At 40.0% G+C, this 17401-nt stretch overlaps 1 protein-coding gene across 1 annotated transcript; it reads left to right on the top strand.

Moving 5' to 3' along the window:
- The first annotated feature begins 623 nt into the window (after positions 1 to 623).
- LOC118793344 (H(+)/Cl(-) exchange transporter 7-like) lies at positions 624 to 17055 on the top strand. The gene is made up of 25 exons (XM_036551488.1): positions 624 to 870; positions 3310 to 3384; positions 3911 to 3976; positions 4311 to 4376; positions 4624 to 4756; positions 4893 to 5002; positions 5323 to 5403; positions 5719 to 5781; positions 5893 to 5976; positions 6086 to 6179; positions 7096 to 7160; positions 7244 to 7360; positions 9920 to 9974; positions 10433 to 10493; positions 11199 to 11340; positions 11660 to 11753; positions 14375 to 14547; positions 14682 to 14733; positions 14846 to 14973; positions 15432 to 15517; positions 15657 to 15789; positions 15881 to 15940; positions 16120 to 16296; positions 16606 to 16686; positions 16830 to 17055. The coding sequence occupies exons 1-25, from the start codon at positions 757 to 759 to the stop codon at positions 16914 to 16916; spliced, it is 2397 nt and encodes a 798-aa protein (XP_036407381.1). The 5' UTR covers positions 624 to 756; the 3' UTR covers positions 16917 to 17055.
- The last annotated feature ends 346 nt before the right edge of the window (positions 17056 to 17401 follow it).

Here is a 17401-nt window from a genome sequence, read left to right as displayed (position 1 = left end):
ATGGCTGAAGGACCTCCTGGGTGTTATACTAGTCTTACAGAATAAATATAATACAGAATAATTTTACTATCAAAATACAGTCTGTGGCTTAGCCACATTCTTATGTTTCTTTAGAAACATACATACAGTACAGTACATTGTAAGATATGGTGAATCCTTAATTTTTCACTACTATTGCATTTTTATTACCATGGTTTTTCTTTGTAAATAAATCTATTTTATGTGTTCTTATCACTCAGGCATTATATGTGTGTTTTTTAATTATTATTATTCTATGTTTTGTTTCCTGAGCACAGATAATGATGAGACATCCATACCATACGGTGTCTAAAGCACGTTATGTGGAGTGTTGGATTATCTTGCATTGTGTTTTGTACGTCTTGCACAGAGTACATGCTCCTTCTCATCTTGTGTATGGTTCAGCTATCATCTTATCTGTTTTGAGAGCATTTTTATGCGTTCTAAGTATAATTTTGTGATATTTTAGGCACTAAATCCTACCGTGTTCAGGCAAAGGCAAACGCTAAATCTGCGTGACATTCACTAAAACACTACATTTCCCATAAACCCTGTTTTCGAAGAACTCTGTGTTCTCGTAAGCCTTCCGTAGGCTGTCAGCCTTTCCCTTCTGTAATCACGGGATCACAATGAGAGTCATATGAAAAAGAGGCAACAAGGAACCGCTGAAAGACTGCAACAAAAGCTGAAACGGCCACCGCTAAAACTAGCAGGAGCGACTCCTTGCCCCTGGGTACCATGGCAAACATCACAAAGAAAGTGTCGTGGTCCAGCCGGGATGACGACCTGGCCCAGGGGGAGGGTACTGCACTTCTGAATGGGGCTACTGGCGCAGCTAGATACACCAGACAGGTAAATTCGAGTAAAGGAGTTTTCTTCTTACGATAGCTACGTCTGTTCATGAGCAGGCTAGTTATCTAACACACAACGTTGAAGTTTTGTTCATTATTAGACACGCCAGTCTTTGCCTTTCACAGTGTTGCTTGCGAACCACGTTGCTACATGCAGTTAGCTGTGCCCCCGATTGACTACAAAGATAGTTAACATTAGTTATCTTGCTAGTTAGGTGTGATGCATGTAGTTACATAACGTTACAGAGATAAAAGTTGGCTCACAGTGTGGACCACCAACTTGTGGGTAACTTACCAGCACTTAACAATATAGCTGTGGCAGGTGTTTAAAAAGAAACTGTAAGTTCACATGAACAATACGATATATGGGTAGTTAATATAACAGAATGTCAAATATCCATGCTGGCTTTTTACTGCTTCCACTTGCCATCGGTACGACACCGTTGACCAGCACAAATCTCATTTTTGTTTGGGTCTGTACAAATACAGTCATATATTATCCAGTTATGTAGCTACATCAAATTAAAAAGGAACAACCTATTCGACATTCTTGTTGCCTACATCTCATAGCCTGTCATTGAAAGTCAATTAAAAGTTAGGCATTAAGGTTTATTTAACATATTGTTTGTTTTTGTACTAGCCATAACTATTCAGTTTTGGCAGTTGCTACCTCTACACTGTGCTTAATAAAAGTGTCATTTAATTCCCAGCAAGAAAGCAAGGCCAACAATAGTTATGTGTGTTGTGGTGTGAGGGCTTGGACCTTTAAAATGTGGAAACCACTCAGCCAGCCTATTTCATATTGAGCAACTATGTAATTACCCAGTTTGGGAAGTGATCCCTGCACAGTGGTAGCTAGATGGTAGAGTTACTCATCATATCGTTTTATTGCTAGAATTTCCAGCATTGCAGTTTATTATTTTTATTATTTGCTTGCATACTGTAGTAGCTGTATCTATTGCTAAGAAGACATGCCTATCCAGAGAAACATTGAATGCTTGCACATAAAATCTAATTACAAATGTAATGTTGAACAAGATGTAGACTCAGAAAAGGGTGTGTAGCCTATATACCTTAGGTTTAAGATGGATGTGGTGCATGAGAAATATGTACTGCATGCTGATGTCCTTGTGATGCAATCTCTGTGAGAGACAAAATTTCTTCATTGGAGGACAAGAAGAAACAGATACAGATAAATAATGAGTGACATTCTTTTAAATAATGAGTGACATTCTTTTCTTCGTCTGTGTACAGCATAAAAGTGGTCTGTGCAAACTGCTGAATTTTCACCTTTCATATCTCATGCCAGCTCTACATGAAAACATTATTCCAGTCAAATGGCAAATATTAAACAGAGGAAATAGCTAATAGTGGAAGAGTTCATGTGTCATCCATTAGTTAATTTATTTACAGCAGATTTCCCCCCTTCCCAAAGACAGACAAGCACCTGATCACATGGTAAGATGTCATGGTCATTAGAGTGGAAGGCATCCAGAGTTCAGGCTCTGTGCTGCTGTCTTTATTGGAGCAGAACCATACTCTATGATCCCACTTCTGAGATGTACTTTTGATGACATGCTGGTTTACGGGGGAAAAACTTTGTTTTTAACCTGATGCTTTGTACTTTGATTAAAAAGCTGTCTATTAACCACAGACTCAAACAGCTGACTTAATTTGTCCAGTCAGTATTCAGGAAAAAATGAAAATGCCATTACCAGGGGGGATTTTTTTGGGTGATTGGAATGAATTTGTGGAATGGTTTCCCTTTCGAATTCTGTAAAAGGCAGTAATTATCTGTGGGAGTGGTGGAAGGATGGATAGGATTGCAGACCATTACTTTTGCTTTGGTTAACTCGTTCAAGTACGGCCTGCCCTACAAGTATTTTGTATCTGAAACAAACAACAAAAGAGTAAGATGAACCTGAAATCAGTTTTGATTGCTTAATATTTTCATGACTTGTGAATGAATCTGTTGTATCCAACAAAGATGACCTCTTGGTGCTGTGATACAGTGATGCTTTTTGAAAGTGTGTGCCTTTTTCAAAGATTATTCTCACCCTATACCAGTGAAGAACACAGGCACTATTGAAGAATATGGCTACATCTCGTTACACAAAAAGAGCAGTGTGAGGAGTGGTAATGCATCCATAATAATGCTGTTACATATACACTGTGCTCTTTTTGAACACTCTCTACAGTTTTGCTTTGGACACTGGACCCCTTTCAAGTAAACAAATGTGGTTAATTAATTAATTAAACCAAGTGTTTCACTGCTTATTTTTTTTTTGGTCAAATTAAATAAATGTGGGGCTACATTTCAAAGAGTCATTTTATTGAAAAGTCATTACATTCCACGGAAACCTTAAAATAAGGTTTTAAATCCACAAAGAGATTAAGAATGAACTCTTTCAGTGTGAAATATGTTATCTTTTGTCCATAGTTTTCTGGAGGCAGCATATTTCGGATAGGTAGGCTGAGTACTGTTGACCTGGAAGAAGAAATCACTACAGAGGAGGTCAGTGCTCACAACCCAAGTGTCTTTTACATTATTTTTCTCTCCTCACAATGAGCAGGGCAACAGACACAGGATAGTGACTTTTTATTGCTTTACAGTTTCACTCTAAACTGTTCCAGTAAAATACCAAGTACTTTGACTTCATGTGATTTTCCAGAAAGTGTGATTTGGTACCATGCTCTTGCTGATGTATGGGCTGTTTATTGTGTCTCGGCCCTGATTTAACAAAGGAGTTAAACCTGTGTGGTGAGTTTCATAGGTAATGAATCAGTTTGGTTAAATCCCCTGGGACCCTCTAACCAGACCATATAGCATTTTCTATTCAGAGGGATTTCTGTAACTAACCCATAGACAGACTGTTGCAGTGTATGCAGTTTTGTGCAGGAAAGTGATTACAGCCCTTCAGTGCACTTGTGTTGCATGTGCAAGTAATTATTTTGTTTGCCTCAAATTAGGTCAACAGTGAATTAAGAGTCTTTTATTGTTCTTATAACTGATTTCCTTTCCCACATCTAATCATGTGCAGGAAGCAATCCTGAGCCGGCCTAAAGAGATCCCCCATAATGAGAAGCTGCTTTCTCTCAAATATGAGGTAGAGCATCTCAGCTTTGTCTTGGACTTCAGAGAATGGTTTTACTTCCATGAAAAGAGTGGCCTTAGAGGAAATGTATTTTGCCCCTTGAGTAACAGCATATTCACTCAAGCACTCTTGATGATGGAGCATTATTTGTAGAGGAGGCAAGAGGTCATAATTAACTGTAACTACATTTGTTTTGAAACATAGTGTTGCACATGATGTATGTGTTTGAATCCAAACTGCATAGAACATAATCTTGATGATTTCAGAGGACAGATGAAAAGACAGTTTTGATTACTGATCTGTTTATATGAATGAGTGCATAATATCTGTGTGGTACTTGTTTCAGAGCCTTGACTATGACAACAGTGAGAACCAGCTATTCTTGGAGGAAGAGAAGCGGATGAGCTACATGGTCAGTCTGAGTGTTGATTGAGACATTGAGCTTCACAGTGTTTCCCATTCTGGGACTGATGGCATTGATTACCTATGGAAAATTACAATGGCCCAGGCATTCTTGTAATACAAATGTTTAAGACATCTAACACAGTAGTCTGCATAATGAACAAAACATACAGTTATTCATTTCAAGTAAGTAAGGACTGAGTGATAATGACTTAACTGTAGCTTGTCTGTTGATCTTACCATTATTATTTGCACAGGGATTCAGATGTCTGGAGATCAATCGCTGGGTGGTGTGTGGGCTCATTGGCTTCTTGACGGGTCTCATTGCTTGCTTCATCGACATTGTGGTTGAGAACCTGGCAGGGGTCAAGTATCAATTAGTCAAACAGAGTATCCTTTATCTTAATGAAACCCATGCATTAAATAGGGTCCAGTCTGATAGTGTATTGGATGGTTGTTGTGCTCTAACGTAGGTCTGCAGCTTTCCTGGAAATATAAACTGGATTTTCCTGAACAAACCTCTCAGACATTGAGAAATTCACAGAGGTTGGGGGACTCTCCATCTCTCTCATTCTTTGGGCGTTACTGAACTCAGTGTTCGTCATGGTAGGCTCTGTGATTGTGGCCTTTTTTGAGGTAAGGAGGTTCTCTTGTGTTCTTTTGATATGCTGTACACAAAATGTAACATAGCCATTCCTCCTTTGTTTGGGTCATGTCCTTCCTGGAGTTGTTCTTGCCTGGGTTTCTGTGTGGTGGGGAAGCCAATCCCAGACTTTTTTGCTCAGGCCTGCATAGTGTTTTCTACCTAGTGGATAAAGGCCTGTTGGATCTTAGGTGCACTATATCGTTATTCAGTGCAATGCTGTGTATTGAGACTGGTCTTTGCGATGAAAACAGCAACTGATTTTTGTCACATCATGAAATTCATGTGTTTTTTTTCCTTTATTTTCTCACAGCCCATTGCTGCTGGTAGTGGAATCCCGCAGATAAAGTGCTACTTGAATGGAGTGAAAATTCCCAGGGTGGTGCGACTGAAGGTAGTGTCTGTCATTCTGAAAAGACATAGATGGATGGCATTTGTGGCCCCTTATCCAATCAGTGGAAATGGAATCTGAAGAAGCTTTGTGTAAATGCAAATGACATGGTAACTTAAATGGGAATTGTAATTTTCTGCAATTCTACTCAGTAGTGATTTAGTGCTGTCTTCAACACACTGCTCGAGATACCAAGGAACTTGTTACAGTGGACAGTTGTATTCACAAGAACAGTCCATAAATATGATGTGCTGTTACATATGAAAATGTAATGAAATAACACTGTGCCCTCTGATATTGCTTGTGTTTCCTCTGCAGACCCTGGTGGTGAAAGTGTGTGGGGTGATTTGCTCCGTGGTAGGTGGCCTGGCTGTCGGAAAGGTAAATATCAGAAGGAAGCGCTAGTTCTCTTCTCAGTGTGTGGGCACAGGTATAGAGGTGAATTTGCTCATGGCCAGAAGAGCTGACATGAACAGCTTCCTGTCTAACCAGGAAGGACCCATGATCCACTCAGGGGCTGTGGTGGCTGCTGGGGTGTCTCAGGGGCGGAGCACCTCCCTGAAGAGAGACTTCAAGGTAAGTAGAGTCCATAAAGTGGTTTACCTACAGTGCGTGCTTCTGGTAAAATAAGATCAAGCACTTAACAGCTGTGGGTTGGAATCTTGTCATTCTTTTTGCTTCGCAGATCTTTGAGTATTTCCGCAGGGACACGGAGAAGAGGGACTTTGTGTCAGCAGGTGCAGCTGCTGGTGTTTCTGCAGCCTTTGGAGCTCCAGTGGGTGAGTATTGCAGTGAAAACACTTACTTTTCACTGATGAACAACATTCTCAATGTGGTTACAAACAAGCCTTGTTGATACTTCCTTGCTTTATATCTCAGTTACCTTTACATTAAATTTGTTAATCACTTACCACGAGAGGCATTAAAAGCAATATATTTTCCTGACTTAGATTCTGACCAGACATAAACAATACACAGAGTGATTTATTTCTTGGGTAGACTTGCCGTTCACAGTGCCAATTTCCATTTGGCCAGTGTCTGTTGGAGGCTCTGTGCCCAGGTGTGAGGTGCTGTCCTAAGCCAACCGTTCAGAGCCAAGCAGACAGGTATACTGCATGTTAGGTTTTGATGCCGTCATCCTTGAGCCACTGTATGGGAGCTTATCTGGCCATGGTGATGCACTTTGGCAGTTGGGATGTAGGAACATATAGGTCCTGGAGATGCTTCAGTCATATGTTCTGATCTCGCACAGTGGTGGTGGTGCATGGTTGCCCTGGTCATTGTCTGTTGGGAGTTGAACTAGCATGAATGCAGTACTAATGCAGATGTGACATTGTTGACTGGTTCACACCAAAATGTTTAGTGATCATGGAAACAGGAGCCTTTATATGCATCTTTCATCTACATTTTTTACACCTCTGTTTTTTTTTTATCTCAAATCACAATAAGGTTCAAAACAACAGCAGAAGCAGAAACAAGCTACAAATTGCACACAATAGCACGAAAGATGAACTCCAGTATATATACTATAATTTATAATGATATATATACTATAATAATATAATAAATGTACCACAAAGAAGGCAAAATATATTCTGGTTATGGGGAATGTTAATTCTGTTCAACATGTGCCTCCCTTATTTGTCTGGCTCTAGAGCCATGTATAGATGCTCAGACTACTCTACATTCTTATAGGTGGCGTTCTTTTCAGCTTGGAGGAAGGGGCTTCATTCTGGAATCAGATGTTGACCTGGAGAATTGTGAGTATTAAGGGACAGGTTTATGCAGTAAAATTGTGTTCTGTGTCAAACCTGTTTTGAAAGTGATCTCTTCTTCTTTTTAGTTTTTCGCCTCCATGATGTCAACCTTTACCCTCAACTTCTTCCTGAGTATCTACCACAAGAAACCAGGAGATCTCTCTAATCCTGGTCTCATTAACTTTGGGCGTTTTGAAAGCGATGTAAGTACTTGCACGGTCTCTTTCTGTCAGCCTTTTTGAGTAATGTGAAATGTGTCGCCAGAAGTGAGGGGCTATTGGATGTGCTTTTTTTTTTACCTGAATATTACACCATTTGTCAGTTGCCAGGGGTGGTTTAACGGGCAGCTGGACTGCAAATATGGATTCTACTCAGTTATTGTCATGTATGTATTAAATAGAATTTCCAAGGGCTTGCTCTTCTCTTGAGTGACTCAGTGGTATATTCATTTGGAAACTTGGAAGAGGATACTAAGAAGTCTATTCTCACACATGACCACACATAACATAATTAGATTTTTACAGCAGACAGCTGCCTGCGTGACACATTAGAAGTCATCATGGATATGAATCGCACACACTGGAGGGAAGGCAAGGATATTTTGAGCCTAAATGGAATTTTAGATAACATATTTTGAGGTTCCTGTATTTTATTCTTTTCTTTTTTTATTTTTTTTGTGTGAAGCTTCTGAGCTCAGTTTACTTCCTCTGTCTCCCTGCAGTGTTGATTACTTTTCTAAGATTTATTTCTTTACAAGAATAGAAGTGAAGAATAGACAAAGAGTTTAAGATGGTCCATATCCCTTCACTTTATATTTAAACCATTTTCTGCCTTAACCTTTTACATGCTTGATGTGGCTTTACTTTATAGTGCAGTTAGCTTGAAAATTAACTTTTGAATTGCTTAATGAAGAAGTCTCTTCAGTGTGATTCTTACTACAGGAAATGTGAGAAACACTGCATACATTAATGAAACTGGTTGAATTATACTTTAAGCGTGTTTACAACCAGTATTAACCACAAACATCATAACAAACTTCATGAATACATTTAAAGTAAAATACATTCATAGAGAATGTGTGACTTGCATTAGTGAGTCTGGGCTTGGCGAGTGGAGCACAGGCTGTCAGTGCATTGGGATATGGTGGTAACACCAAGTCTCACATCATGATCTGGATGGATTCTTGTGTAAGAGAAGTCAGCAGGGAGAATCCACTGAGACTGTGCATGTTCATCTTGATTGTACTCTGTTTCTGTGAACTCAGCTTTGAAAAAGGGGGAACTAGTGGGAGTTGTGTGTTGGTTTGCGTTTGTCCGCAGACAGATCAGTAAAACTTGACCATTTAAAAATGACTATTACATCTAGGTTGAATCCAGCCATGAAATTTTGAAGTGAACTGAGCATTGAAAAAGCAGTGCCACTCAGAGTTGCATGGTGGGTAGCACTTGTCAGTGGGCAAATGCATTGAATTCAGAATTTAAAATGAGACAGCAATGTGTAGATTGATCGTGTTCATAAAGTACTCAAGTGAACTGGAAAAATCAGAAAAGCAGCAGGATTTGGAGTTGTGCAATGAGTTGTTCTCACTCATGAATCATTCCTTTGATCACTGCAAACAAAGCTGCAGTTCATTTTATTTTTGGCACACTTCCTACCCATGTCTTCCTCCCGCTGGCACAGTTTAACCTGTCTCCCTGGCACTGGAGAGCAGTGTGTGACTGTGCCTTTTCTGTGGTTACCCAGGGGAGCGGGCAGTTCTATGATGATGCAATTACATTGCTTGCGATGTTAGGAACACTGTATGTTATATGATCTATCGCGACTCCCCCAGGGCTTTTTTTTTTTTTTTTTTTTGCTTTTTGACATTTTTTGAATTCTTGTGCCTGCCAAGCTCAAAATTCTGTGTAACAACAAAAGTAGAATTTACTGACTTGGGTTTATTTCATTCAAAGCCAGGATGGAATTACATTGCAGTGAATTTAAATACAAAGTATTATTGTAATTTTTAAACCATACCAGCTGCTGGAAGTATTTCTACCAGTAATAGTTGTGTTGTACTCTACCTCACTTGTCGCTTTGGATAAAAGTGTCTGGCAAATGAGTAAATATCAATGTAAATACAAGAGATGCTAATATTCTAGACTGTTGTCTATGCATTTTCTTTGGTATTCTTTGGTATCAAAACCATAAACCTGAGGAGTGCTTTTGCTGAAAGTAATTTGGGTACTACATTTTCTTTTAGGCTGCCACACTAGTCAGACATTTAGATTCTTTTTCACAGATTATTGTAATCTAGGATTTGAGCGTGAGAAATGTATTGTCTCAGCAGAATTATCTAAAATCCTTTATGGGGCTATTCTGTACAGGCAGGTCAGCCTTTCCAGTTGCCTGTTAAAACATACTCATTGTGAAATTGGTAGTTATTTTAGAGACCTGCTGTTTGCCCATTATCCTCTGCCCTTATCAGTCTCTTTCCCTACCTTTAGTTATTTTGATTCTGGACACTTTTGTGCCTCTTTTGGTTTTGTTTTCAGAGAGACCACAGTCCGTTTCTTACTGTGTTCCATAATTGCAATTCGTGTGTTTTATGGGGTTGTGGCATGCTTTCAAGATTGCCCTAAAAAACACAATAAAATGAAGGTTAGAATATTACATTGCATTTCTGTTGTTATGTTACCATAAATTGTCATGGGTACAAAGGGTGAAAATTCTGAAGAGACACAGTCTGTTCTAGGTACTGAGAGTTTCATTCTGTTTTTCAGAGTGTGGCATATAACCTCTATGAGATTCCCATCTTCATTGCAATGGGAGCTCTTGGTGAGCAAGCTTACTGTTCTTTTCACCAGTGGATATGTAGTACCTGAGCTAGGTCAAGTATATATGGAAAACATTTTCAAATACATTAAGTATTGGAATGTATTCACGAATACATCCATATGCTTCTGGGACGTATTTGAAAATGCATAGTTGCAGTACTACTGTATATGTGGAGTACCAGCAAAGTCCTTCAACTTGAACAAATCTCTTTACAGAAGATAATGCAGCATTTCCCTCCTATAATGTATTTTTGTTTTGTCATGTTAGAGTTTTTACAAGGCCGTGTTAAGCATGTGACACTTCATAAATATTAGTTTTAAAAAGATTGAGAGTGAGCAGCAATTGCAGCTAGTTCTGTGAGAAAGCTGCTGTACCCCATGGAATGTACTTGATCTGTAGGTGAAAACTATTGTATTTTCATCATTTTGTTTGAACCTTTTTTTTTTATCTTATATCAGGTGGTGTTCTTGGTGCACTGTTTAATGTCCTAAATTATTGGCTAACAATTTTCAGAATCAGGTAAGATTATGTCATTATTTAGCCTCTGAAACTAAATCGCACAATCAAGTCATTTATGTCTTTTTTGTTCAAAACAAACAATTAAATCAAAGCAGTGGCGACTTTTCCCATTTTAAAAGTGGAACGGAATTTTAATGAAATGCTTTGAAATTTTGAACGCATTTTCACTTCATACCGCCATGTGACAAACTGCGAAGTCATGCAGAAGTGGTGAAGCAAGAAGAATGCAGTCCTCTGATACAGTAGCATGCAACAGAGGTAGAAATAACAGAGGTAGAAATTTGCCAATGAACAACTGAGATGCACAGGTCTGTCATTTTTTTTTGCAGGGAATAAAATATTTTGCCATTTGCTTTTGCGTACCTACATTTGCCCACACAACTCTTTCCACATGCAGCAGTGAATTGAAATTATTTTTCTAACACTTCTCTCTAAATTGTTGCTAAAATATTGAATCTCACTCCACTTAGTAACAGAGCAGCACAAACCTTCCTATATTATTGTTAAGTGGAACGCAAGCTGGTGCTGTGATGTCATGTGAAGAACCCTAATAGGTCACCTCACTAGTGAGATGTTTGGCCTTTTGTTGCCTCTGAAGTAAAACCCACTTGTACCATATCTTACTGGTTGCATTGCATTGTAATGACACAAGGAATGGTTTTGAGAGGATAGGCTCCTATAATCTCTCGCTGTGGACTGTCTCAGGTACATCCACCGGCCATGCCTGCAGGTCATGGAGGCCATGCTGGTTGCCGCAGTAACAGCCACTGTCTCCTTTGCTATGATTTACTTCTCCAATGACTGCCAGCCTCTGGTACAAGACCAGGCAGAGGAGTATCCTCTGCAGGTAAGACTGTGATATCTGAACAAAGGGCTGGAGATCCCAAGGGGATTTGTGCCATATGTCCTCAAAACACTGGATAAACTACCACATATTGCTTCACTCTGATATGCATATATGAATGGTTATTTAGACTTCATGTCCATTCTTTTTTGTGTTCATGAAAGAACACAAGTGTTGTATTTTCACTTATGGCTTCAGTAATAAGTCTTGTTAATGTTTGGGGTTGGCACCTTTTCATCTTTTTTTCTGCACCTTTTAACGTGTCATAGAACTGCTTCTTTACAAGTATGCCGTATTGACACTACTCTCCTCTGTGCTGCAGCTGTTCTGTGCCGATGGGGAGTATAATTCCATGGCCTCGGCTTTCTTTAACACACCAGAGAGGAGCGTCAGGAGTCTTTTTCATAACACGCCAGGTTTGTGTACTTCTGGTTTTACCATCCACAGAAAGCACACCTCCCTTTCAGTCTGTTCATAACTCACACAATTACAGCATTAAAGGGAATCAGAGTCTACCATAGGCCAGAGGGTGACCTTCTCTTTGGGCACAAAGAGAAAGGGAATGTTTCAGAATGTCTCTCTCTGCACATCATCTCAGTCAAGCTTTTCATTGAGGTTGTTGGATAGAGGCCCTGCTATCCAGGTGCCAGAAAAAAACCCTGGGGTGATTCAGAAGAACAGGATGTTTGGCAGCTGTTAGAGCACTCAGACACCCTATGCCCCTGTCTCCTTTTCGGAGTTCCCTGATTGCTTTCACAAGCCCTCAGCTGGGAACACTGCTGAAACTCAGCCTCGCTGCTCCCTTGCAGCCCCTACTTACATCCATCACACAGCAACCATGGGTTCCCAGACCAGGAGGAATGGGTCATTCTGGGAGGTGGATTTTGTACAATCCTCAGGGATTCTTGCTATCAACCCAGCAGTGTGAGCTTTCTGATTTTACCCTCCCCAGAGAATAAATGCAGCTTATTTGGTGCTTTTTAAGCAAAACATTTAGTTACAGTTAGAAAACATAGCAAAGTAAAATGGAGCTTTGTGTTATTGTGATTCAGGGAAAATTGACTGTTTATTTAATTAGAGGGCTAATCCTAGCTGTTTGCAGGCCTTGTCAATCAAAGGTATATCCCACTGCATATCCAGTTATGTTGGGAATAGGTCACTGAGATTGTCTGTTGGCAGGTCCCTGTTTGATGTTAAACAAGTTTTCCACACAGACGACTGTCAACTTGGAAATTGTTGACACTGTACACTCTGTCAGATACACTTCATTCTTTCAGTTTCAATGCTACGGATACATTAGTTACCCAATAACTTGGTAGCCATGTGTGCTGTAATACAATTGGCTCAACTTTCATGTCCAGATACACAGCTACCTGTTGCAACTGAAAAATATAAAATATGGGTCTTGAACATCTAAAAACAATGCAGATTGTAAAAGAAAGGATATTGTAGCCTATATTTTAGCTTGATTCATGAAGATTTTCTGCATCTATTCAAAGACTTAATTTGAGTATAGATTATTATTTTGTAGCGCCCCCTCATTTTATGTGTTTTGTGTTAATGGCAGAAGGTCCACCAGAAGTGGTTAAAAACAAGTACACTTGGATGACAGGTGCCTAAATACTCGTGTGAATATTTAGGCACCTGTGACATAAATGTAGTTAAACACTTTTCGTTTCAGTTCTTCAGTTCTAAAGGGTGGGGCAAGAGTTGGAATGAAACCTGTGGGCTGGCAGTTTGTCTGGCAATGTTTGAAATGGTAGGAATGATGTAGGTAGGACATGGTCTCATCATCCAGTGAGTGATTTATACAGCTTTGTGTTCCCTGGCATTTTTCACACTTAGACTACTCATATGTATGCGTTGCAATAAAGCAATCAATTTAAATGTTATATGTTATGAAATTAACATATGTTATAAAGTTTTAACAGAATTTCTACAAATGTAGAAGACTGAAGACAAACAGTTAAATCAGAGATTAAAATAGTTTGGCGATTTGGAGACTGGAGATCTATTTACAGTCATGGTGCATGCAAACAGATTACCAGCAGTTGATCCTTCAAATGCCAGTAAAGAAGTGAGCAAACAAATTGAATTTCTAATCAACCATGCTGTACTAAAATCTTGTTAATGGGCAGTGTTATTTGCAGCTAGATAAAAGTGAACTTCCATATGTAATTTCTACTACTACCTGGTTCAGAAATCAATATAACTATTACTTTATTTTAAAACACAGAATTGGTGTTTTTTTGTGATGGTTTCTGAATCTAGTCTGCACCTTGTCTGCTGGGGAGTAAGAACCACACCTGATTGGTCGGGTAGCAGAGTTAGCAAGTGCGTTTTAGTTTCATTTTTGCTTTCACGTTTTCTATCATAATTTTTGGAATGAGTTCTTGAAATAACAGCTTTCTGTTCCCACGCTTATTCCATTTGCATTGGATAAAAATGATAATTATTATGATAGGGTAAGGATGTCAGACTTAATATTTGTAATCAGCTGAAAAGTTTCAGGTGGCCGTTCAAGTGGTTTTTCTGGTAATGACCAATAAAAACAATTCTGGAAGTGCAAGGAAGTCAGTGTTCTGCTTTTGTTCATGTTGTTGTTTCACAACGGAGCTCATAAACTGTTACGTGTTTGTTCAGGCCAAATCTAAGAGTGTCTAAGAGTGAGTAACTTGTTTCCTCATTGGTGCACATCTGCCCTCTGGTGGAAAAAATATTTTATCATCACTGAATTTAACTAGCCTGGTCTTGCCGACACCGTCCTACCACATTTAGTCTCCCTCAGTAGAACAAATGTGTGCTTTTCAGAAAGAAATTTCACTTTAGGTTTTCCAGTATACATGTATGTGTTTCAGTGACTTAATATTAAGTCACATATTAGAATGTGTACTTTTTTGTCAGATATTTTTTAGTCACAGCTACCATTTATGATTGTTATTTCTTTACTGGTGGACATCTAAAAATCTGATGTAATATCTGCTGTTCAATACCTGCATCTTTAACATGGTTACCTATGTTTTCTTATCTCTGTCAGGGTCCTATAACCCCCTGACCCTGGGCATGTTCACATTGAGTTATTTCTTCTTGGCCTGCTGGACATACGGTCTGACAGTGTCCGCTGGTGTCTTCATCCCCTCTCTGCTGATCGGGGCAGCCTGGGGGCGGCTCTTTGGCATCCTGTTGGCTACAATCACCTCCAGTGGTTCTGTAAGTGTCCAGCTGGTTAGAGAATTAGCGAAGAGATGATGGAATTTGATATGGTGGATTTCTGTTCTATAGCTGGGTGCACTTTGATCAGTAATAGGCCTCTGTCTTTAACCCTGATGTATTTTATTTTGTAGATATGGGCAGATCCTGGCAAGTACGCCTTGATTGGAGCAGCGGCTCAGCTTGGTGAGTCCTACTCATGGAGCTACGCTCAGCCAGCTTGCTGTAGTAACTAGTGATTGAAGTGTGTGCTTTCTGTTCTGATTGTTTAGTCATGCAAATGTAATGTGACCTTTAGGTGGAATTGTGAGAATGACCCTCAGTCTGACTGTCATCATGGTGGAAGCCACAGGCAACGTCACATACGGTCTCCCCATCATGCTGGTACTCATGACTGCAAAAATCGTGGGCGATTATTTTGTAGAGGTGAGTTTAGGATTTATGTACTATGTTAAACTACCCCTCTGAAGTATTTTTCTTTCATATTATATCAAAATAAAGTCTAAACCACATATCATTAGTCTTAAATACAGTTGTATTTTGCTTGTAAGGCATTATTTTTTCATTCATTCCATTAGAACACTGGTAATTAATTTGGTTGTTTATACCACTTTAAGCTGAGAGCTCTTGGTTCATTTGACTGGTGACCTGGATCTTGCATTAATACAGTACATTCCTGAACGGCAAGTTCCATTTTCAATATTAGCAACCCTTGTTCCCCACATTACATCACTCTCGCACATTGCAGCTGTGTGAAGGAAGGAATGAGCAAAATGTGGATTTTTACCAGATCACATTATGTCTGTTCCTTCTTTCTATGAGAAGTGAGACTTGCTGTAGTCCCTTCACAGTGGATCTGAGGCCTGTGTCTGTATGCTTCACAGGGGTTGTATGACATCCACATCAAGCTGCAGAGTGTGCCTTTCCTTCACTGGGAAGCCCCGGCCACTTCTCATTCTCTCACTGCCAGGTAAACAGTTCCTCCTCCTCTCAGTGGTCACTGATCCAGAGGTGCGCATACCTGTAATTTGGAAACTGGGTAGGAGCCTTGAAAAAGTGGAGAATTGTGAGATGTCTTGAGCTGTGTTTTGTTGCCTTGACCCTCACAGGGAGGTGATGAGCTCTCCTGTGACGAGTTTCAATAGGATAGAGAAGGTGGGGACCATTGTGGATGTCCTAAGCAACACGAGCACCAATCACAATGGGTTCCCAGTTGTCAATGAATACATCGACAATACTGAGGTACTATTATTATTACTGCTCAAAACTGTAATGCTTTGTAATCAAACAATAGCAGTATGTAATTAATCTCTTCTTCGTTTCTCTCTATCAGCCGGGCAAATTATGTGGATTAATTCTACGATCCCAGCTTATTGTTCTCCTGAAACATAAGGTGAGGTGTACGAAGTCTGAACTTGCAAAATGAGTTGTGACAGCTAATTGGATACCATTGTGCACATACAATTTTATGGAACAATGTTAAAACCTATGTGCTATTGCTGTTGCTTCCTTTCCCTTTTGTGACAAGTCTTAACTCAGCTCTGAGTTTCACACTTGCTCCCCTTGGTTCAGGTGTTCGTGGAGAGGGCTCGCTCTTGCCTCAACCAGCGCAAGCTCCAGTTGAAGGACTTCCGGGATGCTTACCCCCGCTTTCCCCCGATTCAGTCCATCCACGTGTCACAGGACGAGAGAGAGTGCATGATGGACTTGACCGAGTTCATGAACCCCACACCATACACCGTGCCCCAGGTGACCCCCCACAGTCAGCATGCTGGGAATCCCTAAGACTCAGCACAATTGTTCAGCCGCTTGTAGCTCGCTGACAATAACCTAGACAACAGCTTGATGTTTAACAATATGCCTGATTTAGTTCTCTGTTTGAATTCACTGAAAATGTTGTCCCATCCCTCATTGTAGTTTTTTTAGGTGAGCAAAAATACTTCAGTCACCATCTCTGGAGAAAGTTTCATTGTTTCCCTATGTTGGCAGCTCTCTGTCATTGGTTGGACACAAGAACAGAGGGCCAATAAATGTCATTTGTATTTGTTTTAATTGCAGGAGACCTCTCTTCCTCGTGTCTTTAAGTTGTTCCGAGCTCTTGGTTTAAGGCACCTGGTGGTGGTAGACAATGAAAACAGGGTAAGTCCTTTAAAACAGCACGTCCTCTGTGTGGGCAACTTGACTGCAGCACCATTAAGTTCTCATGGATACGGTGCTATATATGTCACTGTACAGCAAAACTAACCACATCACACCATACTCAATGTCTGTTCTGCTTCTAGGCTGTTGGACTTGTGACAAGAAAGGATCTGGCTCGGTATCACCTGGGTAAACATGGACTGGAAGAGCTGCAGCTGGCACAGACGTGATGTGTCGTAGGCAGCTGGGCTCTCCATAGAGACTGCACTGGTCACCCACTGCCTGCCCAAAAAATTCCAGCTATGCACTGTAAAAACTCAGGTGCTGGTAAAGGGCCTCAAAGTGGTCAGATGCCAAAAATTCAGTCGTACAACAGCATTTAGCATTAATTGCTCAGCATTATCTTTGGATTATTCTTTTCAAAGAGAAATGGTTTCTCAATTAAAAAAAAAAAAACTATATTTCTGTAGCTTTTCCCATTTGGTTTTGCACTGAGAAATAGGATTTTTATGTTTTTTAAAGAACCTAGGTGGTCTTGACTAAGATGTGTCTCTTATGTTTTTAGGGTTGTAAGATGGGGTAAGGATCATGTGGTACTTGTGTGGTCACAGCTCTGTGTGTTTATATATGTACATATAAGTCTGTATGGTTGTAGGCGCATGAGTGAACGAATGTGAGCAGATGTGAGGGCATGTTGTGTGTAGGCGCCAGCAAC

This window comes from Megalops cyprinoides, chromosome 1 (assembly GCF_013368585.1).
Source record: "Megalops cyprinoides isolate fMegCyp1 chromosome 1, fMegCyp1.pri, whole genome shotgun sequence".
NCBI lineage: Eukaryota > Metazoa > Chordata > Actinopteri > Elopiformes > Megalopidae > Megalops > Megalops cyprinoides.
Note: the sequence above shows the minus strand (reverse complement) of the source record. Positions and strands in the feature narration are given on the sequence as shown.

Coding starts and splice junctions, on each gene's coding strand:
- LOC118793344 (XM_036551488.1), top strand. CDS start 757: ATGGCAAACATCACAAAGAAAGTGTCGTGGTCCAGCCGGGATGACGAC. Junction 7,361..9,919: donor TTGGGCGTTTTGAAAGCGAT/GTAAGTACTTGC, acceptor TCTGTTTTTCAG/AGTGTGGCATATAACCTCTA. Junction 15,518..15,656: donor TCTCATTCTCTCACTGCCAG/GTAAACAGTTCC, acceptor TGACCCTCACAG/GGAGGTGATGAGCTCTCCTG.